The 23,684-nt window shown below is 26.3% G+C and overlaps 1 protein-coding gene across 4 annotated transcripts in view; it reads left to right on the forward strand.

Moving 5' to 3' along the window:
- Positions 1-23,387, forward strand: part of LOC112600525 (otoferlin-like) — a 138,315-nt gene extending 114,928 nt beyond the window's left edge. The window contains exons 2-32 of one of the 4 annotated variants that reach the window (XM_025347774.1): positions 49-133; positions 2,192-2,276; positions 4,584-4,740; positions 7,054-7,240; positions 8,783-8,966; positions 9,811-10,025; positions 10,088-10,271; positions 10,349-10,533; positions 10,603-10,800; positions 10,866-10,982; positions 11,038-11,190; positions 11,271-11,471; positions 12,031-12,147; positions 12,256-12,390; positions 12,448-12,609; positions 12,726-12,868; positions 13,247-13,415; positions 13,562-13,748; positions 19,727-19,866; positions 19,924-20,076; positions 20,140-20,316; positions 20,404-20,538; positions 20,602-20,873; positions 20,967-21,137; positions 21,227-21,402; positions 21,472-21,602; positions 21,684-21,871; positions 21,956-22,194; positions 22,769-22,947; positions 23,014-23,114; positions 23,198-23,387. In XM_025347774.1, coding sequence (XP_025203559.1) covers positions 122-133; positions 2,192-2,276; positions 4,584-4,740; positions 7,054-7,240; positions 8,783-8,966; positions 9,811-10,025; positions 10,088-10,271; positions 10,349-10,533; positions 10,603-10,800; positions 10,866-10,982; positions 11,038-11,190; positions 11,271-11,471; positions 12,031-12,147; positions 12,256-12,390; positions 12,448-12,609; positions 12,726-12,868; positions 13,247-13,415; positions 13,562-13,748; positions 19,727-19,866; positions 19,924-20,076; positions 20,140-20,316; positions 20,404-20,538; positions 20,602-20,873; positions 20,967-21,137; positions 21,227-21,402; positions 21,472-21,602; positions 21,684-21,871; positions 21,956-22,194; positions 22,769-22,947; positions 23,014-23,114; positions 23,198-23,378 — 5,034 coding nt within the window. In that variant the 5' untranslated portion in view covers positions 49-121 and the 3' untranslated portion in view covers positions 23,379-23,387. The remainder of the gene's footprint in view (positions 1-48; positions 134-2,191; positions 2,277-4,583; positions 4,741-7,053; positions 7,241-8,782; positions 8,967-9,810; positions 10,026-10,087; positions 10,272-10,348; positions 10,534-10,602; positions 10,801-10,865; positions 10,983-11,037; positions 11,191-11,270; positions 11,472-12,030; positions 12,148-12,255; positions 12,391-12,447; positions 12,610-12,725; positions 12,869-13,246; positions 13,416-13,561; positions 13,749-19,726; positions 19,867-19,923; positions 20,077-20,139; positions 20,317-20,403; positions 20,539-20,601; positions 20,874-20,966; positions 21,138-21,226; positions 21,403-21,471; positions 21,603-21,683; positions 21,872-21,955; positions 22,195-22,768; positions 22,948-23,013; positions 23,115-23,197) is intronic. The other 3 variants (XM_025347772.1, XM_025347771.1, XM_025347773.1) reach the window with 3 other exon arrangements.
- Positions 23,388-23,684: the final 297 nt, after the last annotated feature.

Here is a 23,684-nt window from a genome sequence, read left to right on the forward strand (position 1 = left end):
AGGTTATTGTGTTTTCATTTAAATAATTTCTTTGTGAAAAATCTTCAGGTTTTGCATTCTAAAAAAATTCTAAGGTCAGGCACGGTGGTTGGATCATTCAAGATCGACTTACACACCGTCTATGACACGCCCGGTACATTTCATTTTCCTTTTTCTTAATTTGTTTATCATTATTTTTTTTCTGTTTATCCTTTGTACACTTTCATACTATATCTATCAAATATGTATAATGCAATGTACACTCACTCTTTTAAACACACCAGACACAAACACACACATACACGTACTATAAACACTCGTAAACGCACACATAATCACCTATTATACACGAATTAATTTATTCACGTAATTTTGCTTGTTTATTATGTTTTGTCTTACTGTAATTTATTCAACAATACATCCCATACTATATTATTATGTTGTCTGCAATACTTAAACAATAATCCGCATAGTCCGTTCAAAATGTTTTATACATGGTCATTGGTGTTTTGTATACCAGGGATTCGGTATGATTGGGATTACAAAATAATTCATTTATAAAATAATGCTATTGTGATTTTATTGCATTCGATTTCAAATATACATATTTTCTCTGGGATATTGTAACACTAAAGGTATGTCACATTACTCTTTACGGCGTTGGCGTTTCTCATATAAGTAGTACTATTCGTGATTAATTCAAAAACGTTATTTTTTTACTACAAACCCAATTCAATGAAGTTTTACCGAATCCCTAGTGGTTTCGTAATGTACCTTAAGCAGTATTTTTAGACCATAATATATTTAAACGGTCTATGTTGTTATATTTGTCAAATATTTTCTGATTTTTCGGAATGCTTTATTAAATTTAATATGATATTTTTGGCTTTATATTTTAATTTTAAAAATTACTCTTGTCTTGCCGACTTTATTTAGTCAATGAATAATAAAATGAATAGACTTACAAAATGATACAATGTTGTTAGTAAAACATAACAAAATAATATTGTAATTCCTCATTTCTTTTTTTCAAACCGTTGAAAATATTTTTATTTTTATTTAGAATATCTATTAAAATTACGATTAAAACTTCGTATTGTATACTCACGATATATATTATTATAATAAGTTATATCAATAAACAAACTAAAGAATATAGATATAAATTGAAACATTTTCAATTGTTTTTTAATTAAACAGAATTTTCTATCAAAATAGCTTTTGAATATTTTTTGTTGTTAAATTGAAAAATAATTATGAAGTTTAATCAAGATGTATACAGTTTTCTATCTGTTTGATTAAAACCTAATTTTAAAAATATAAACATCTTCATTATGTTTTTTTGTTTAGTATTATTTTAACCTAACACGCATTAAATGTAATAATAATATACTGTTATACTAATACAGTAATAATAACTAATAGTATAATAAACAGCATGACTAAAGATTTTAGATTAATTATGTTTAATAACTAATAAAATAACAGAATTTTAGTTTTTACTTTAAGGATTAGTAATACAACAATATGAAATCGAAATCGAAATAAAATCAATATTCTCATTACTTTTATAAATATTTCATCTTTTTTGTCCATGAAACCCTCGGTATTAATAACAATTAAGTTATTAATTTTTTAATTTTATATAAAGCAATAATTGATAAACTATTGATATTATTTTAAACTTAAAGTACCTTCAGTATAATATAATAAATACACATATAATGTTAATATAAAGTAAGTAATACATAAACTATCATATTTATACAATTATACAGGTAAATAAATTACAGGATTAATTTTAACCCTAAAACAAAATTTAGTTTAAGAAATACTTTTCTAATTTGTACATCACATCATAAATACAATGTGTTATTAATGCAAATGTTGCCATTTAATACATTAGCGGATAAACAAATAACCTTATTACCACAATAATGTTTGAAAAATAAATAAATTGTAATCGCTTTACTGTTGTTGGCATTAAAATTTAACGTTGAATTTATAAGATAGAATACTATTTCGGTAAAATACAATTTACACTTAAAATTTTTATTAAGACATATGTCCGCGCCAATTAAACTGGATTTAACACAAAATGTGTTGAGTTCACATTATTTGATTTTAGACTGACACATATTTGTATTGTTGTTCACGAATTGCTGGACTTGTATTTTGTTTTTGTTCTCTGTCTGTCCAAACGCTCAAAAAGGTCTTACAATCCAGACACATATTAAAAGCGTCAAAACTGTGGGGCAGCTTTAAATTAGATGTTGGCACCGTCTGGTACCAACCAGGTACATTATGGAGTTAACACTAAACATTGTATAAAAAAAAAAAAATTGAATAATTATTAATAATGTACAATGTAGATAAACCAAGTAATGAGTGTACTGAAATCTATGTATATATATATATATAAACTAAATATATATATAGGAATGTTTATTAGTATCATTTTTTGTTGTTTACAAACAATATCCTCTTGTTCAACATCAAGATAATATCTATATATATTGATAATCATTTAATATTACATCCCATAATAGACATCATTGTATTTCACCCCGTAACTTGTCATATTTAGTTCATTTTTTCCTCTCGCATATTGTAATTTATAATAAAACCGTCGCATTCATTTTATTTCACCGCATGACGTATTTCCTCTTCTCATATAATATAATATCTACGCAGTATTATTTGCCTCAATTACTTTTTTTTTATCAATTTTTTTTCCATATAGCATGCTTTATTTTCTCACTATATTTTACTAATATTTTAAAATATCTAAAACTCAAAAAGTATTCCTTTGAAAAAAAATGCACTCTACTACATTTATATTATATACGTATCCCTAAAACTTATCTGTCGCTGACAATAGGCTGAATTCCCTTTGCTTTTACTACTAACTTTTGATATGCATGGTTTTTTACGCGCTGCCGTTTTCGATTTAATCAAAATCTCGATCATGCTAATTGCAATGATTTTTTTTTATATACCAAACAAATTTGTATTTCCATCAGAATACTAATGATAGGTGTTTTGAAATTATTAAATACAAATTTTAGTTTTAATATTAGAGCATATTAACGTATACTATGGTCTTGTATTATCGTAAATATAAATCCTCATTGATAAAGAAATGTATAAAGTCAAATGGATTAATGATATGTTTATTGCATTGATAGTGAATTTCATAATCGAAAAATATATATTTTTTGTTCTAAAAATTATAATTAACTATTTTCTTCAACGAAGATAACGATAAAACAACAAATTACACTAAGCTTCATGAAAAAATCTTAAAGTATCTCTAATTTTTAAGCATGTACTTATAAGTACTTATCTACTTTACTATAAGTAGCAAAGAATACGTAAATCTGTTTTTGCAATATGATATAAAAAAGTTTATAAAAAACAGCCAGAAAACAATACTAATTTTGTAGAATAATAATGTTAAATTACTTAAAAGAATATGATGATATTATTATTTTGTTTTATTGTCATATTTCACAGATCTGATGTCTGAATTTTTGATAATAATCGTTCAAACATCAAATCTTATAATCCTTTCAAAAATTATTTAATAATTGATAAAATCCGACCTGAAAATATATTTAATAAGTACTAACATAATTATAGTAATTGCATTTTAATTAATTATATCACTGCTATGCAAGTTAAAATTATTAGAATTTCTAAAATTAGTCTTACAATATTTAATAACACTCTAACAAAAAACAATACAAATTCAATTTCACAGTACAAATTACTAATATTATAACACTATTTTTTAACACACAAATGCAATTGACTCATTTGATTTTATATATTTTAAATTAAAATCAAAAAATAGCTATTAATTATAAACATTATATTATGCATTCTGATACCAGTAGTCTAAGTAGTTAAATCAGTTTATAATACCTATTTGAAGATATCGAAATATTTTTATATGCCTAAAATATTACATAATCATAATAAACTATTAAGAATTTATAGTTTTCTAAGATATAATTGCTTACGTATATCCTTATATTATATGATTTTTAATCATTTAATTATTTTTCATTCAATGTGTATTGTTTTTGTTTTATTCAACATTAAAATAATATATAAAACATACAATTAAATTAAGTAAAAAAAAAAAAATTATTATATATATAAATAATTAACATTAAAATAATAATAAATTATAATACAATAATTATAATATGTATTATTCTTTCAACTTTTTACATTCTTTATCTTATTTTATACCAGCGTTTTTTAATGGTAGCCAAATTAATTGTAAACAATTTAACTAAAACAGTTGTGCGTAAATAAATCTCAAATAGCAATTAAAAATATTTATGTATTAAAAGAAACTCGAGTAGATACTTCTAAACTTTTAAGAAACAATAATAAGGTTCTGAGATCGAAAACGGTTTCGTTTATTGTTTTTTTACCTCGTTCTTTTTTCAATTATTTATTTTCTAGATTTATTTTTAGTTAGTAAAAAAAAATAAAAAAATACCTCAACGAATCTTTTACCTTCTTTTTTTCTTTTTGTATAACTCCAATATAAAAATGTACTATAACTTTTGTATGCTGTGACATTTCAGAGCATCAGTTTTATCACAAATGGGCTCTTCTCACTGACCCCGATGACATAGCTGGTGGACCCAAGGGATATCTAAAATGTGACATCAGTGTAATCGGAAAAGGTGACACTATTAAAATACCGCCAAAAACGGAAAAAGATGAAGACGACATTGAGGCGTAAGTTGTACATAATAGCTTAATATTATGAGATAGGGATATTAAACAATATTGAATAATGATTTCGTTCTTAAATCATCGTGTAAAACTAAAATCTATGCTCTCTACAAAATATTATGTGATACATGTAGACGGTAAAGGTAAAAATGAAACCGTTTGCTAGCATAAGCTAACATGACACAATAATTAATTTATTAAAAAATGTTTTTATTATGTAGATACCTATACAATAAAATATATTATTCATATTATGACATTTCTCATAATTTGTATCGACATACCTATACTCAATGTTCGATGGTGTTAGGGAACAATTGGTAAACGTTCAAGAAACTTACAATACGTAAATTATTTACAGCCTACTTGCTCATTGCGGGAGCATCTATTACCTTAAATTTTTATACATAACTTATCCAGAGGTTAATCTATGCTTACTTGCTGTCTTTTTTAGTTGATTTAAAATTATTTTACCGTAAAAATGCCTCGATTGTCTGTCATCTCTTTTGAAATTATTTGACTCGACTTGACCTGGTAATTTAGACTTATAATCTTTTATTTCTAGATTTCACTCTTACACACTCGTAATCAGAGTTCTTTAAATTTTAAGTACTTCATTCACGCGATTATACCATCTTGCCGGTAATCGAGTCCGTTTGCGATATGTGTACTCTAACTTCCACATTTTCTACAAAACTACACATTGACATAAATTACTGCAAGGCACTTAAAATACTTTGTTTTCAATAAACGAATCACATGCGACTTCAAGTTGCCTTTCTTTAAAAGTCTCGTATGTTACAAACTTGTTTTATAGGATCAATTATTGAATATAGTTCTACTCTATGGGATTTATTACCGCTTTTTACTCTCAGTCTATTAAAAAATAATTTCCCATTTATTGTTATCATATTTAATATTATAACATTTATTTTTGACATAAATCTTTTAGTTGATCGTAGGCATACTACGCATATAAATTTCGTAAGTAACTTTCTAAACAATAAAACAGACTCATCAACTATTTTATTTCAAGTTATTTTCAAAGTTGCTACTCGACTACACGATTTTCTGTTAAGCTCGATTTTTTTTTTTTTTTATCTGCTTTACTCTCTGGTAAAATAACGAACCTCTTTGTTATATTTCGTTAGCTAATTTAGATTTTTTTTTCTCTCTAAATTTGTAATTTTTTATATAAAATTCTTGTTATTAGTTTATGTTGTACTATTAAATTATTCTATTACTTCATATTGTTTATGACAGTAAACTTATAAGTTAATTACAACCGTCAGAATTGTTCTTTTGTATTTCAAATTAAACACATATTAAACTACAGTGACTTACTTTGTAATGACGTACGCTCGCATATTGCAAAACAATGCACACAATGTCCCACATCTTTTCTACGATTTAAAACAAAAGTACTTTGTTTCTTACCTAGCAAGATCGTGTTTGTGACATTATCTGTATACAATATTACAACTATATTTACCATTACTTTATGAATACCTAAGTAGATTAAAAAAAAAGACAATACGTACAAATCAAATTCTCAATTTTTTAAATCGTTAATAGCATATTTTAATTACCTACTCAGACAAGATATATCGTGACTTTTTATTTAAATTGCTTTGAAAGAAAAATATAATTACGTGTATAAATTATACGTATTGTAGTCGTGAGCTGTAATTTACGATGTTTATATTTTGTGTTTCTGTTTAAGTTTTTTCGCAACAGCAAGATGTATATTTTAATTTTCGAACATTTGAATTAATTTTAATAATCGAATGTTTTGACCTTATAGTTATGATAATTAAATGCAGTTTACCCTGCTTTTTCAATCAAAAAACTTTTAGTGTTTATAAATAATTGAATACCGTTTGTTCAATGTTTGTACGAAGGTCGCTATAATTTAAAATAAATGAAATTCCATATAAATCACCAAGATAAAAATTAGTTAACTTTTTTATCTTATTTTTTCAAATTCATACTTCGAGTATATTTATGATTAAATAAATTAGAAGTTTAAACTATAATTTTTCAGGTAAAAATAAAAATAGCACTAGAATTAATAACAATATGTGTATGGCTAAAAAGAAGAAAATTCTATACCCATTCTGCCCGGTGGTAGACTGTAGCTAAAGAGGCTTAGTATAATTGATTAGAAAAAATATCTGGTTGACTTGATGTCTGGTTATATCAGACCAAAACAATTATTATTTAAACCGATAAAATATCATAATTTTTACTGTTGATTAGTCATGCCTTCTCCAGTCTTACACGTTGATATTCTTACATTAAATTAAATTATTACAGCAACTTGCTGTTACCAGACGGCGTCCCCGTAGACCGACAAAGGGCCAAATATGTGGTACGGATTTACCGGGCTGACGGTCTGCCAAAAATGAACAGCACGCTGGTGGCGAATGTGAAAAAAGCGTTCACCGGAGAAACCCGAGACCTGGTTGACCCCTTTGTACAAGTATCGTTCGCTGGACTAACCGTAAGTCAATCATTTATGTCGATAATATAATTTTTTCATCGTCACAGTTACTTACACTAATTAATGTACCTAATCTACAAGTGTATAGATAATTAATATATTATTACATATATTGGTAAGAATTTTATTGATATTGATAAGTGCGTTGAGAACTCTGGTACTATAATGAATATAAATTATTATCTTAATAATGTTAATAAAATCAATTAACGATTTTGACAAAATAATATTATAATTGTATCAGCATAGGGTCACGATGACGAATCAGATTTATTCTAACCTAACACAGATAAAATAAAAATATAATATTACGTGGTTAACAATTATAGATAGGTGTATAACAATGAAATCGATATTAAATAATTAAAAATTATTTTAAAACCTTTACGTCTAACGTTCCTACACTAATTTATTCTTCTTAATACAAAGCGTTTTATCACGCATTATTAATGGTTTATTAAAAATTAACATTTTACTTCATTAATTTTACCTTAGTTTATTATAAAACTTATTTAAAAAATATCATCATATAATCTAGTATGGACTTACAAAGAATAATTATAACAGTATTATTTATAAATGCTTCAAATGATTTTTTTTAATTTTTTTTATAAAAAATTCAATATATTTTGTCATTAATCGTGACGAAATAAATGTTCTTTTTATATTTTAGCCCGTATACAACAAAAAACAGTGTAATTTTAGCTTAGTTTTGATATTAGATATAAAGCATTTATAAAATATATATATTAGTATTGAAAATTTATTTCCTAATCACATTAAAGACAATTGTTTCATAGTATATATTTTTTATGATAATTTATGTATCGAATACAAAATATATTCGTACTATTCGACCCACTAATTCTCTGGAGTATAAGTGTAACTAACTGATAATAATATAATAAACTAAACTAAATAGTAATTTGAATCAACGGATTTATGAATTTGACTTGTGCATAATGCGAGTGAATCCCGATAAATTAAAATTATAATCTGGTCGGAAACAATTCTATAAAGCCAATGATACATTGATACCGTCTAATAATATATGAGCAACTATTAATGGATTTATGTATAAAATACTTAACACTATAATATCTTCGTTATTATCTCATTATTAGTGTTTTAAAGAAACACTACAATTCAAATTTCCTTAACTTCACGGAATTCAGAATTTAATTAAACGTTAAAAGCATTCAAACAATACAAAATACTAATTCACGCTCAGGAGCCGTCAACTCGTAAATGTATGCTTCTACGTTACAATAAACCGTTATTCATATTTTTCGTCGTTCAAGCATATTTTCCGCCGGATACAAAGATTTGGATTGTGAAAGTATACTACTACCAAGAACAACAAATTAATATTTTGACTGTTGAGATATTATTTCACAATGAAAATACTACTGGAAGTAGAATTGTGAAATTTGGTAAACGAAGGTTTGAATACAAAATACGATTGAGAATTCAGCAATATCATTTTTATCATTATTATTATTATTATACATTGGTTTACGTGACTAAATTTGTTGGCTTAAGGGCAAAACGAGTGTACGCAAACACAGCTATTCGCCAGTTTGGAACGAGCAAATTGTTTTTTCCGAGATGTTTCCTCCACTTTGTCAGCGAATAAAAATTCAACTGAGGGACAATGATCCAGTAAACACGATTATTGGCACGCACTTCATTGACCTGAAGACTATATCAAACGACGGCGAAAGAGGTATTATTATTGATTTACATGGTGTATAGCTTGATAGAATCCATAAAAATATGAGATATCAAATGCTTAAAGACTGTATTTTTTTTTATTATTATGTCCATCATATTATTATTAGTATTATTATTATTATTTGAGTTTTCGCAATGCTTCAAAACGATATTTAATATCTAGTATTTAAAAACAAATCTTCTTGGTATTTAAAATAAAAATATCCTCATTTGAATTTATAAAGTTTTGTTTAAGACACAATAACGTATTTTTAATTATTTAGTGCACTACATTTTTAAAACTATATATAATACACTATTAATTATAAAAATAAAAACAATTTTAATATATTTATGACTCATCATATAAGTAGGTATACATATGTAGTTATTTAGTAAATATATTAAATATATATAATCAATGATTTTATCAAATAAAATATAAGTAACAACTTTACCATCTTAATCTTGGACTATATATATATATACCATATATAATAGGTAGTTAAACAGTATTATATCAATAGATATAGTACTAATATACTGCATATTTATCAAAAAATACATAAAATATAAACCCATGTACTGAATGAATAAAAAATAATACTTTTTTCAAATTTCTATTTCTATTAAATTCAAATTTTATGGAAACCACGTGCATTTTAAATTATAAATTGTCAAACGTCTATGTAAAAAAAAAAAATATATTGAATTAAAAAATTGAAAATAACAAAATAGTTAATAATATATAATATTTTTTAAATATGTATACTAATAAACCTACTAATTTTTGATAACTCATATTTTATATGTAAATTAATTCTATAAAATATAACATTTTTAAATTGGTATCATAGGATTCCCCCCTACATTTGGTCCCACGTTCATACACATGTACGGATCAACCAGGGATTATAGTATTTTAGACAAGCATGCGACGCTTAATACTGGTCTTGGTGAAGGTGTTTCATACAGAGCAAGAGTATTAGTAGCGATTCGAACAGAAATCACTGAAAACACGGAATTTATGAACTCTGGTGTAGATGTTGAACCTACCTATCCCATCACAGAAGTATTACATATCGTTTTTAAATGTTTTATTAACTTATGCATTGAAATATTTTTGATTTTCAGACATCTTATTGTAAAAACGAAGAGTTTTTTTTATTTATGACCATTTTAGATGCATCGATGATCGACAAGAAACTTGGAGAGAAACCAATATTTTTTGAGCTGAGTATAGGGAATGCTGGAAATATGATTGATGGCCATAACGAATCTAGTTCTCAAGAAGATCACGACAAAGTCAATGTGCTTGGTAATTTTTTCGTATACTTTATGAATAATTTATACTTCCCAATTCTTGTCTATTTTATGCGAATAACAATATTTTAGAAAGCGTTATTTCGGAATCATGGCAAAGCACAACGGCAGCTATAAAGCCTATATCCAATGATAAAGTGTATTATTATTTGCCATTACGTGAAGACAAGCCGTGTTTACATGTCAAGTCAATATGGCCAGATTACAGACGGAGAATGTACAACTCGAACATTATAAATAAAATATCAGATAAACTGGTATGGCACGCTACAGATTTATGAATATATAATAATTTAAAGTAATTTTAATGTTTGATGTATGTACAGGAAGAAGGTCTAAATGAAGTATCATTTTTGCTTGACGACGATGATCCAGAAAAGGAAGATAAACTAAAATCTGTCTTAGATGAACTTTCTATAAGTTGTAACCGATACGTAAATTTCACAAAGGGTGTAGGATGTGGTCAGGGCTTAGGAAAAACTAAGTTAGACAAAGAGCGAATAAAGCTATGCCTTAGAGAAATTGTAATTATTACGAAAATTGTTGATAACTCTGAATAATTTAACGGAATTGTAAATTTAAAATATAGGAACACATTGGAAAAATGTCGAGAACTTTGAAAGCAATAGTTACTAAAAATTCATTTAAAGAACGTTACAGGACGGCATTGAGCTACTTACAAAAAATCAAAGCTCTCATCGAAGATGTTTGTATAATTTAGCAAGTTTTTAACTGTTTTATAATCGAATTTTGATTTCTAGCCACAACACGCATTGCCCGATATTTTTCTATGGATGGTAAGCAATGGAAAAAGAGTAGCATATCAACGAATCATGGCTAGGCACTTAATATATTCAATTGCAGACGAAGAGTGTGGAAAATTCTGTTCAAAAGTTCACACCATGTTCTTAAAAGTATTTTAATACAAATACCTATTTTATATCAAAAATACAATTGTAAACTAAAATATTTAATTGTAATATTATGATTTTAGTTACCAGGGAAAAAAAATTATGGTTCGTCCGGTTGGGCGGTACCAGCTAAATTACAAGTGTACACATGGTTAGGACAAATGAAACACAAAAAGTACCTCTCAAATGGTCTGCCAAAAGGATATAATACCACGCCTGAATTGTACAGTTCAGAAAATCCGAGATTACCTCCGCCTGCTTATATTCACTATTGTGAAAAATATGTAAGTCAAATATTTTCACTAAGGACATTTAACTGTACATTGATTGATTTATTACAATATCATTAGTATTTTAGCAAATTATTCAAACAAAAGAATTTTTATACTTAACTATTTAGGTACTCAGAAATAATTTTGAATAAACAAATCTGAAATAATTTATTTACATACGTATTCTAGCATGTTTTTTTTTTTTAAATGTTCGTTTATATGAAAAATACTTTTATATCTATATCTTAACACGGACAAAAAAAATTATTATCTAAAGTAAAACAACATAAATTAGTTTTGTATAGAATAAGAGCGTCTTTTTATAATACTCGTATATATACTTAATAATTATATTACATTTATTTAAAATATTGAACAAAATTAAAATTAGCATTGTTGAACATAAACGTAAAAAATAATCTATAGATGCTTTGTTAGATATTCTTTATTCAAATAAATATTCTAAATGTTTTTTTTTTTTTTTTTTTTTTAATAAGACGTATTAAAAAAAAAAAAAAAAAATAATGATAGTAATTGATTTCTATATTAATCACTGGTGTGTGTATTTTAGACATTTCAACTGAGAGCGTACATGTATCAAGCTCGTTCGTTAATAGGTTCTGACGCATCCGGCTTATCCGATCCATATGCACAAATTATATTTTGTGAAAACTCTACCAAAACACAAGTACTTATATATATATATTATATACTTACATACTATTCAATAAAATTATTGAGCAACACAGTTGGAAGCTCTTATTAAACTGTTTGCTTGTGTTTCGTTATCTTACAGGTAATTGATGAAACTTTAAGTCCCACCTGGGATGAACTGTTAATCATAAACGAAGTGATACTATATGGGACAAAGGAAGACATTAAAAATCATCCACCCACCGTCGTAGTGGAAATATTTGATCAAGACAAAGTGGTAACTGTTATATTTTGTATTAAAAACGTTATCTGACTGCTTTTGTATATTCCGTAGGGAAAATCTGAATTCATTGGAAGAACCGTAGCTAAACCACATGTTAAGCTTCTAGAAGACGACTATGTTAGACCAGAATTTCCACCGTCCTTGGAATGGTATGATGTGCATAGAGGCATGGAACACGCAGGAGAACTTTTAGCAACGTTCGAATTATTACAAGTTCGATTTTTAAATAAATATTTATTAATTTGATATAAATATTATGTACATATATAGACAATGCAGTATTCACTGACTAAAACCTATTTTATTTAATTTTTTTTTTGTCCGTCCAGCTTCCTAACGCACTAATTGGTGAAAGTGCTATATTACCACCATTGCCAAATCCTAAGGACATTTATTCAATAGTAGACGGACAACACTGTGAACCAATTTTACCAATTCCAAAAGATATTAGACCAACGTTAGCAAAATATAGGTAATACTAATAAATTATTTATTTTTAATTTCTTACTATGAAACATTTGATTTATTATTACTTGTGATAATATGACCGCATGTTTGACCAAAACGTGCAATGTGTAAATAATGTAATACTTTAATAAATAAGTACATAAACAGTTATCTAAGGTAATTCACTAACTAAATGCAATTTCAAAACTTATTTAGTAATAAATATATTCGACCTCTAATTTTTGGAATTTTTAATATATTTTAACTATATATTTTTAAATACTTAAATTTTTATAATTTTTTTAGAATGCTAAGAAATTATGAACAAAAAATAATAATGAAAGCTATAATTAACAGATTTGTGACGTTCTCGTAATGATTCATAATAATTTATTGTTTTTAGGATTGAAGTATTATTTTGGGGACTGCGAGACTTGAAGCGTGTTCATTTGATGACTGTAGACAAACCCCGTGTCGATATTGAATGCGCTGGTCATATACTTTATTCGTCTATTATTCAAAATGCACGCAAGAATCCAAATTTCAGTACTCCAGTAAAATTTTTAGAGCTTGTAAGGGTCGTAAATTATTGAAAAAATTACTATATTTATTATTTTATGTATGATGGTTTATTCAAATTATTTCAATAGATACCTCCTGTTCATAATGTTTTTCTGTGTAGATTAAATTACAATATTATTATTGATGTATTTTATAGGAGCTTCCGGAACAAGAGCTTTATCGCCCACCTTTAACAATACGCGCAGTCGACTGTAGGAGTTTTGGTCGATTTACTTTAGTGGGTACACATCTTATAAACTCAATCCATAGATATATGTATGTACCAACCACAAAGAAAGAAAGAGAAGCAATCGAACGAAATAGATCGCTACAACAACTGCAACGTAAGAATACATAATATTTTTTTACATTACATTACATTATATCATTTATTGTATTTTATAAATTATTTAATATTTATCGTAAATCATGCATTATGAATGGTACCTATTAGTTGAAATTATTATTGGTATCTTTGACATGCTCACTAAAGGAAAATCAGATACAACTAAAGTTATAGTTCGTTAATATTATTCCTGAAATCTATTACCAGTAATAATTTAGTCCCATGGTTTTGGGATAGGCATTATAATCTTTATGATTAATTGAACAATTAGGCATGAAATAGTTATATTTGTTTTTCAAAGTAAATATTGTAAAAATGATTCCATCAGAAAAATAATATTACTAAAGAAAATATTAAATATTAATATCATGAACTATTTTTTTATAGTTCATGACTATGTAGTTACTATTATTGTATATATTATACAACAATATATAACAATTTTAATTTATTATTGATTTTTTTTTTTATTTCCTTGTTTATAATAAACAATTTTTTAACCTCCTCTGCTTAATTCTTAAAACCACTACTTTTGTTAAGGTATACAATGGCAACTTAATTTTAATATTATTCGTTTATTGTGTGTACGATCAACATCATATTCAGTCCTTTTAAGTTATAGTTATTGCATGCACATAAAATGGGAAAACTAAACGTTTTAATCATTTTAGTTTATAAGATTTATGTTAATTAATTTGAATTCATGTTAATTAAAATAGATTTTTTAATAAACTCGTTTTTCTTCTCGTAACAGTTTTTTAACTCCACCTCTTGAATGAATAATATAATCTTTTGATTTGCGGTATTCAGTTTCAATATCCGATTAATTATAACGAGTACCTTCAAGCATATTTGTCTTACAATATAGCTTTGATGTATTAAATCCTTAACTAATTTAATAATTTATGAAATTTAAAAATAATAAAAAATAAATATTAATTTCAAACTATTGATAACCGATAACGGTGAGTTAAGTATTATATAATTTATATATTAACCACATTTACATTACCAATTTATTTATTTTTATTTTCATATAAATATTAAATTTACATAATTTCTATACTTTATACATTATTCAAATTTTTTTTCAATTTAAATGTTTACCAATTTCTAATTGTTTTCTTTTATAGATCTATTATCGTACTTCGCGATTATATATGTCGTAGCCACTTGATGAAATTGATCTTTTCATGAAAAGATGACCATTTCATGAAATGGAAACAGATTTTTTACACTTCGTGAAGTTCGAAAATATTTCACAATATGGTCACTTTTTCATGAAATGGTTACATTAATTTAACATCGTGTAATTTTTTTCACAATGTGGCCGTTCACTTTGTGTACTGAAAATTGAAATACAATATTTATTACACACGTTAATGTACAAGCATTAATAAACATAAATGTAAGTTATTTTTATCTAAAGAACACGTAAAGTTTGATTATATCCGTTAACTAGGTAGGTACGTGACACGTGTCCATATAAAATAAAACAAATACTATCTATATTCTATACGACTATTATACTGCAATTACTGGACTATCTGAAATGTGTAGATAATATTTTATTGGTTTTGATAAAAGTCATAATAGGATAATGTCATACCAGTATTTTAGTTATACTTTGATGCTCAAGTTTTTAGTAATTGCTGTGTGGATCATTCGATCGTATTCTATTACAATTATCTACTGTATTCCATCTCTACGTAGTATATTTAAAAATGGATAACTTTAATGAAAAAACTGAGTTTTACCAAAAAATGGATAAATATTATTTGGATAAGCCTGGTAAAAAGCCATATACATCTGAAAAAATCGAGTCGATAATTATGGAAATTACTGACGCTAAATTAACGTAAGTACCTACATATACATTATACCTACTAAGTTTATTTATTTGTTTTCTTATAATACATGGTGTAACTCGTCTATTTGACCAATCAACAAATGTAAAAACTCTTTTTTTTTAAATTCCAAGATATATTTTATAAATAAATTTTTAAAAATAATTTTAGCGTTTAAAACTTTGAATTAGGTAAAGTCATTGATTTTTTAAGAAGAAATAAATTTGAATTTTAACAAACTTTGAAAATTGTTTAAAAATCAATGGCTTAACCTAATTCAAAGTTTTAAACGCTAAAATTATTTTTAAAAATTTATTTATAAAATATATCTTGGAATTTAAAAAAAAAGAGATTTTACATTTGTTGATTGGTCAAATAGACGAGTTACACCATGTATTATAAGAAAACAAATAAATAAACTTAGTAGGTATAATGTATATGTAGGTACTTACGTTAATTTAGCGTCAGTAATTTCCATAATTATCGACTCGATTTTTTCAGATGTATATGGCTTTTTACCAGGCTTATCCAAATAATATTTATCCATTTTTTGGTAAAACTCAGTTTTTTCATTAAAGTTATCCATTTTTAAATATACTACGTAGAGATGGAATACAGTAGATAATTGTAATAGAATACGATCGAATGATCCACACAGCAATTACTAAAAACTTGAGCATCAAAGTATAACTAAAATACTGGTATGACATTATCCTATTATGACTTTTATCAAAACCAATAAAATATTATCTACACATTTCGGATAGTCCGGTAATTGCAGTATAATAGTCGTATAGAATATAGATAGTATTTGTTTTATTTTATATGGACACGTGTCACGTACCTACCTAGTTAACGGATATAATCAAACTTTACGTGTTCTTTAGATAAAAATAACTTACATTTATGTTTATTAATGCTTGTACATTAACGTGTGTAATAAATATTGTATTTCAATTTTGAGTACACAAAGTGAACGGCCACATTGTGAAAAAAATTACACGATGTTAAATTAATGTAACCATTTCATGAAAAAGTGACCATATTGTGAAATATTTTCGAACTTCACGAAGTGTAAAAAATCTGTTTCCATTTCATGAAATGGTCATCTTTTCATGAAAAGATCAATTTCATCAAGTGGCTACGACATATATACAACTGATATATTTTGAAATTGTACACGTTTTATAAATTATATTAGTTTTACATATCTATTGCCACAAAAATGTTACTATATCAGTCAAAAATACTTAAAACTCTAAACTGTCATGTACAGTTAAATTCAATCTATACAGACTTGCAACAAGCTTTGACAAGGTTTGACATAATTTACTATTCTTACTAAAATATCTACTCTTGGAATTCACGGAAAATTGTTTAAATGGTTGTGGTCCTATTTAAATTTCCGTAAATAAAAGGTAAAAGTATTTCAAGCTATTTCCAAGTAAGTTCTGATACACTAAAAGGCTCCCATTTAGATCCTCTATTATCCATAATTGTCATTAATGATTTGCCATCTATCTTTGATAACTCATTCAACTTATATACTTCTATTTGCTTATGATGCAAAAATATTTTCTTCAACTAATACATTAATTTTACAAGCAAAGTTGTATAAATTCTGAAATAATTTACCATTAAATAAAAATAAATGTAATATTATTACATTATCACGTACCATTAATACTATTAGCCATGATTATAAAATATAAAACAGTTCTGTCACTAGAGTTACCTCAAGTAGATACTTAGGAATTATCTTTGAAAACAACTTGTCTTTCACATCTCACATAAATACTTATAATAAAAAACTCTTAAGATGTTAGACTTTATTAACTGAAATACAGTTAATTTTAAAAATATTAATGCCTTGAATTTTTTTTTCTTTTCACATGTTAGATTATACCTTGAGTATGAGTAAATAGCATGACCACCCAGTTATAACTCTCATATTAATCTTATTAAAAATGTTCAACTTAAGTTTTTAAAGTTTTTGAGTTATAAACTAAATATTTCGTTTATTACACAAAACTCATATAATATGTAAATCAATGAATTAAAGTTTATATCATGTGAGTCAAGGATAATGGTTTCTGTTATAATATTTATTTATTTAAGATTTGTTAAAAGGTCAGATTAATCCTCTAGAATTGCTTTCTATGGTTAGGTTTAATATAACAAATCACTGTCTAAGGAAAGTAAACTTGTTTTATATTCCATTTTATAAATATAATTACGGTTTCGCTACTTTCTTCCCCAGATCATTAAAATTATACATATAGAATTTTTTTCATGTCAGCTTTAAATTTAACTGAAAACTTATTTTAATTATTAACTTTTTTTTCTAATTGTAATTTACACTAATGTCCTCTCATTTTATAAAAGGGTTTAATTCGTTTGTTATATTTTGTAAATAAATAAGTCCAATACTTAAAAAGAATATTAGACAATTGTATGATAATGAATGAATATTTTATATTATTTCATCGGATTCACGTATTCTTCATCACTAAAAAAATAATTATAACTAATCCTTATATCCCAAGTATATACTCGTAAAACTAATAATCAATATACTTGTGTAATGAATAATAACCATACTTACAATATTTATTACAAGAACATAATTAGATGTTATAAGTTAAACGTACAGTATAATAACGTTTATATACATGTTTATTGTACCTATCTATGTTAATACATAAATGTAAACTGAGTTTAATATTAATACAGTGGAACCTCGATAACTCGAATCGGTTGGGGGCGAAAAAAAAATCGAGTTATCGAAAATTCGACTTACAGAGGTTACACATATGATATGTTATAAAGTAGGGGCCAAAACATTCTTTCGAGTTATCGAAAATTCGACTTATAGAAGTTCGAGTTATCGAGGTTCCACTGTATTCTTAAATTAAACTATCTAACGAGTTTTTTTCTCATATACAAAACATATAACAGAGCATTTTATAAGTGTAGTTATACATTTTTATGAAATAACCGAACAACTATCCATGGAATATTAATTAATAAAATAGTAATACACTAGTGACACCATCTATCCAGAAAATGTATTTTTAATAAAAATGGTTTAACTTTTTTCCGGCAAAGTTATGCAGCTAAATGAACTATTGATAATTATTTTAACTAAGTATTTTAAAACAATGATTAAAATTAAAATCTATAAATTTGGTTAATTTAAAAAATAATATTTACTGTTTATTCACTGTTGACAATGACGATAAGTTTATGCTTACGAATCACTGTCGTTTAGTTAATAAATGTGAAATGAGTTTTTTATTAACAGTTAATCTTAAAATTACTACTAAATCGATTTCAATAAAAGTTATATTAATAGATTTGTTGAAACACAGAGTATGTTTTTAGCTTTTTTTACTACCTAAATGTGACTTTTCGTGTACATAAATTGAATTTTGGCTCACGGAAATTAAATGCTATTTGTTTATATATTTGGTTTTCATTGATGACACGAGTAAAATTAAAAAATAAGAAATAGTATAAATTTGCCGATCAGCCATGAATTTATTTTTATGAGATTTCTTTTTTTTTTAAACTAGAAAAATAATATCTAATTTATTGTATCTTATTCAAATGTATATAAAAAAGCAATGTCAATTTTATTTTCATACCTTATAGATTCAAGAAATTTCGATTGATTTTGACGAAAATTTCAGATATTGTTCTTAAAAATATCAGAAAAGCTCACATAGTAATTTGAACAATATTCTATAAAATTCACCAAAGATAAATTTCCGATCTCAGTCAAATTCATTAAATTAGTTGAACTGAAGTTAACTTAAAACAAAGAGACATGTGCCAATATAGTAGTGTATTTTATATTTATTTATATTTTATCGGGAAAAGTCAAATGGTTTGGTTACATTATCGTGTAATCAATATATTCAAGTATTTCTATATAAACAAAAACATAATTTTATTTAAATAATAATTATACACCATTAAACTCAACAACAATAATACTTCAAATCGTTATTTGAATGATAAAATTACAACTATAAATATAAATATATCAGTATATTTAATTATGACCATTTACTTTTTTAAATATATAAGTACCTAGAATATAATATCATGTATTATATATGTATAGAAATAAATTCAAAAAAAAATCAAACAAACACAAATCGGTTTGCTAAAAGTGAGCAAAATGCCAATAATAACAATAATACACAGCTTAATGAAAAGAACAATACATCAAACAATAAGGATGCTATAATCAACATCAGTTATGTAAGTTATGATTAGTGTAACCAACGTATGATTTGACCATTGTTTATTTTGTAAAAGGGTTCTAGTCATCTGACTCAAAAAGACATTAAGACACAATTCAATAGATTAAGTCGAAAACAAAGTGTCGAAGAAATAATAGAATTGAAAAATGACGATAGTCGTGATTGGTGGACAAAATATTTTGCATCTGTTGAAAGCGCTATTATTGAAGTCTGTACACAATAATAGTTAATATTGTTCATTTTTAATTTAATTAATTGATAATTATCTTAGGAAAACCGAAAAATAGCATATGGAGATACCAATGGATTATTACCAATTAAAATCGAACCTACCCAAAATGAAGTGAAAACGTCAAAAAAAAGTACCAAAGCATCACGTTTTGTAGCAAAATTAAGTCCAAAAAAATTTCAAAGAAAACGGGAAATTGCTAAAATTGCTACCATGAAAGTAAATAAACTATATAATGTACTTTTAATTAATCTAATTTATGTAATTTTACTAAATGAAAATATACTTAATATTCAAATTAAATAGATATATTCAAACGAACTAGAAGCACAGCCTGAATTTAACGGTTTTCGAGAATGGTTATTACCATTCGATTTGTATCGTGGTAAAAAAACAGGTGATGATGTCGAAGATGAGGCACGGACAGTGGGAACATTTAAAGTAATATTAGTACAATCATTTAATTTCAAATTTATATTCAACATCAACTAAAATTACTTTCAGGGTTCAATAAAAGTATATAAATGGCCTTTACCAAAAAACATTGAAGATCACACTATAATGGGCTTTGATCCACAATACGGATTTTTTCAAGGTTTGCCTTCAAACGATCCAATCCACGTGTTAGTTAGAGTGTACATTGTAAAAGCTAACGATCTTCATCCTATGGATATCAACGGAAAAGCTGATCCATATGTAGTATTGCAATTAGGCTCAAAAAAAATTAGTGACAAAGATAATTATATTTCAAAACAGCTCAATCCTGTTTTTGGAAAGTATGTTTTACTTAAATTTAAAAAAAATTATGAATCACATTAAAGGATTTAAACAATAATAAAATTGTATTTATATTTATTTATTTGTATTAGATGTTTTGAAATTGAAGCGACATTCCCACAAGATTCTATGTTAACTGTGCAAATACTAGATTGGGATCTATTGGGATCAGATGATTTAATAGGAGAGACCAGAATAGACTTAGAAAATCGATTTTATAGTAGACATAGAGCAACATGTGGTATTCCTAAAACTTATGAACTGTAAGTAGTGTTGAATTATTTTTATTAGGGTTCAAGAATAAATCGTTATTTAAACGTCAAAGGTAATATTAAATTGTTCAAACATTTAGATCGGGATACAATCGATGGAGAGATTCAATGAAACCAACACAAATATTAGCGAAACTATGCAAAGAAGCTAAATTAGACCCACCTGTGTATTTAAACGGAACGGTTAAAATTGGCACGAAAACATTTTGTCTTCAAAATAATACTGACGACACGATCGAATGGTATTGTGCAAAAGGCAAGTGGAAAGTCTAGAATAAAGAATAAGACATAATTTATTATAGATTTTAATAAAGCATTATTTCAGGTACGGAAGAACACATGGCGTTGGCCGTCTTACACAATTGGCACGAAATACCTCGAAGAGGGTGTCACCTTGTACCCGAACATATTGAGACTAGGCCACTGTTCATTGCAGACAAAGCGGGAATCGAAAGAGTAAGTCGAATAAAATTTGTTTCGATAAAATAAAGACCTGTCGATGAGCTATAACGGTTGTGTATATTGATCGTGTGTTAGGGCAAACTGGAAATGTGGGTGGACATGTTTCCGATGGACATGCCACTGCCGGGCCCGGCGTTAGACATATCGCCAAGGAAACCAAAATCATACCAATTGCGAGTGATCATCTGGAACACGGACGACGTAGTGCTAGAAGATGATGCATTTTTCACAGGGGAAAAAATGAGTGACATCTACGTAAAAGGGTGATTGAGATTGCTGCCGTGCTAAATTGTGATATAAATAAGTTATTTCAATTTAATTCCCCACGTATATTTTACTTTATGCAGATGGTTGAAAGGCCCGGAAGACTGTCAAAGCACAGACATACATTACAGATCGTTGACGGGAGAGGGCAACTTTAATTGGAGATTTCTATTTCCGTTCGATTATTTAGTGGCGGAAGAAAAAATTGTTATATCGAAAAAAGAGTCACTGTTCTCGTGGGACGAAACGGAGAGTAAAATACCGGCTAGACTCGAGCTTCAAGTGTGGGATGCTGACCATTTTTCAGCTGATGATTTTCTGGGTAAATTCAAATAATTTCAAATAGTTAATGTGGTTCAGGACACGGAAATAGTGACATTAAAATATTTAGTCATAAGCGTTTTATGACTTAAAGTATAGTAATCATTATAAAAAATGACACTAACAATTAATCAAGAGTATATAACTTAACAGCTTTTAATAAATTTAAAATAATATGTCATTAACTAATTTTTGTGTTGACATTTATTAACTATAGAACTTAATGAAGTACTGGGTGGATAATAAATTATGCATGGTATGTATTTATCAAAGTTAAAAATTAATAAAAATTTGATACTACGGTTTTTTGTTTTAAAAAATTACATTATATCTTATATCTATTACAATTTACTTGTTATAAATACATGTACGTAAAATAGTACTGGAAACTTTATATTATGGAAATAACATTAATTATCATATTTTACTTTGAGGAAATTAGAAACATTTATTTACTATACTCTAACTACATTTAGATATTTACTCAAAAATAGTATGTAAGTTGTACAAGTTCCTGTATTTTATTTATAAAAAAAACAACGTTCTTTTCTAATTCAAACCAATTAAATGTTTAGGAGCTTTAACGTTAGACTTGAACAATTTTCCTCGAGGTGCCAAGTCTTCAAAGTTGTGCACGTTGGAGATGCTCAAGTCGGATGGATCAGTTCCGATGGTTAATATATTCAAACAAAAACGCGTTAAAGGCTGGTGGCCTTTTTACGTTAAAAAAGAAAACGAGGAAATGGAATTGACGGTTTGTAAACCAGTTTCGTGTAACAATGTAAAATTATTACAGTTTTTAAGACACATTATTTTACAGGGAAAAGTTGAGGCTGAGTTACATTTGCTTACCACTGACGAAGCGGAAAAAATTCCTGCTGGTATTGGCCGCAATGAACCAGATCCATTGGATAAACCCAAGTAAAATATAAATTGGAAATTAAATTATTGATAACACGTCATGTATGATATGATATTAAATTATAACTATTTTATTTTTACAGTCGACCAGATGCTTCATTTATGTGGTTCTTAAATCCATTTAAATCTATACGGTACATCATTTGGCACAATTATAAATGGAAAATTCTGAAAGGGATCATCGTACTAGCAATATTCCTAATGATAATATTATTTTTCTATTCCATTCCCGGTTACTCGGTTAAAAAAATGTTAGGAGCCTAATCATTTTGTTTTATTTTATTTTTTAAACCTTTAACTAATTAATGAAGTATAATATATGTACACTTTAAAATTTTAATCGTAATTTTTATTTTACATATCAGTACCATAACTATATAATATTCTAAAAATAAATGTGACTAGATTATCAGTTGTATAAAAAAAAAAAAAACTATTAGATACTCATTTTTCAAATAATTGTTCTATACTAACATTCATGAAATTATCATCCAAATCCTTCCACAAGTATGTGTTCACAAAAATAGCATCCTAAAATCACAATAATATGTTCATTATAAAGTTATACAT

This window comes from Melanaphis sacchari, unplaced genomic scaffold (genome assembly GCF_002803265.2).
Source record: "Melanaphis sacchari strain LSU unplaced genomic scaffold, SCAv2.0 Contig65_pilon_pilon, whole genome shotgun sequence".
Lineage (NCBI taxonomy): Eukaryota > Metazoa > Arthropoda > Insecta > Hemiptera > Aphididae > Melanaphis > Melanaphis sacchari.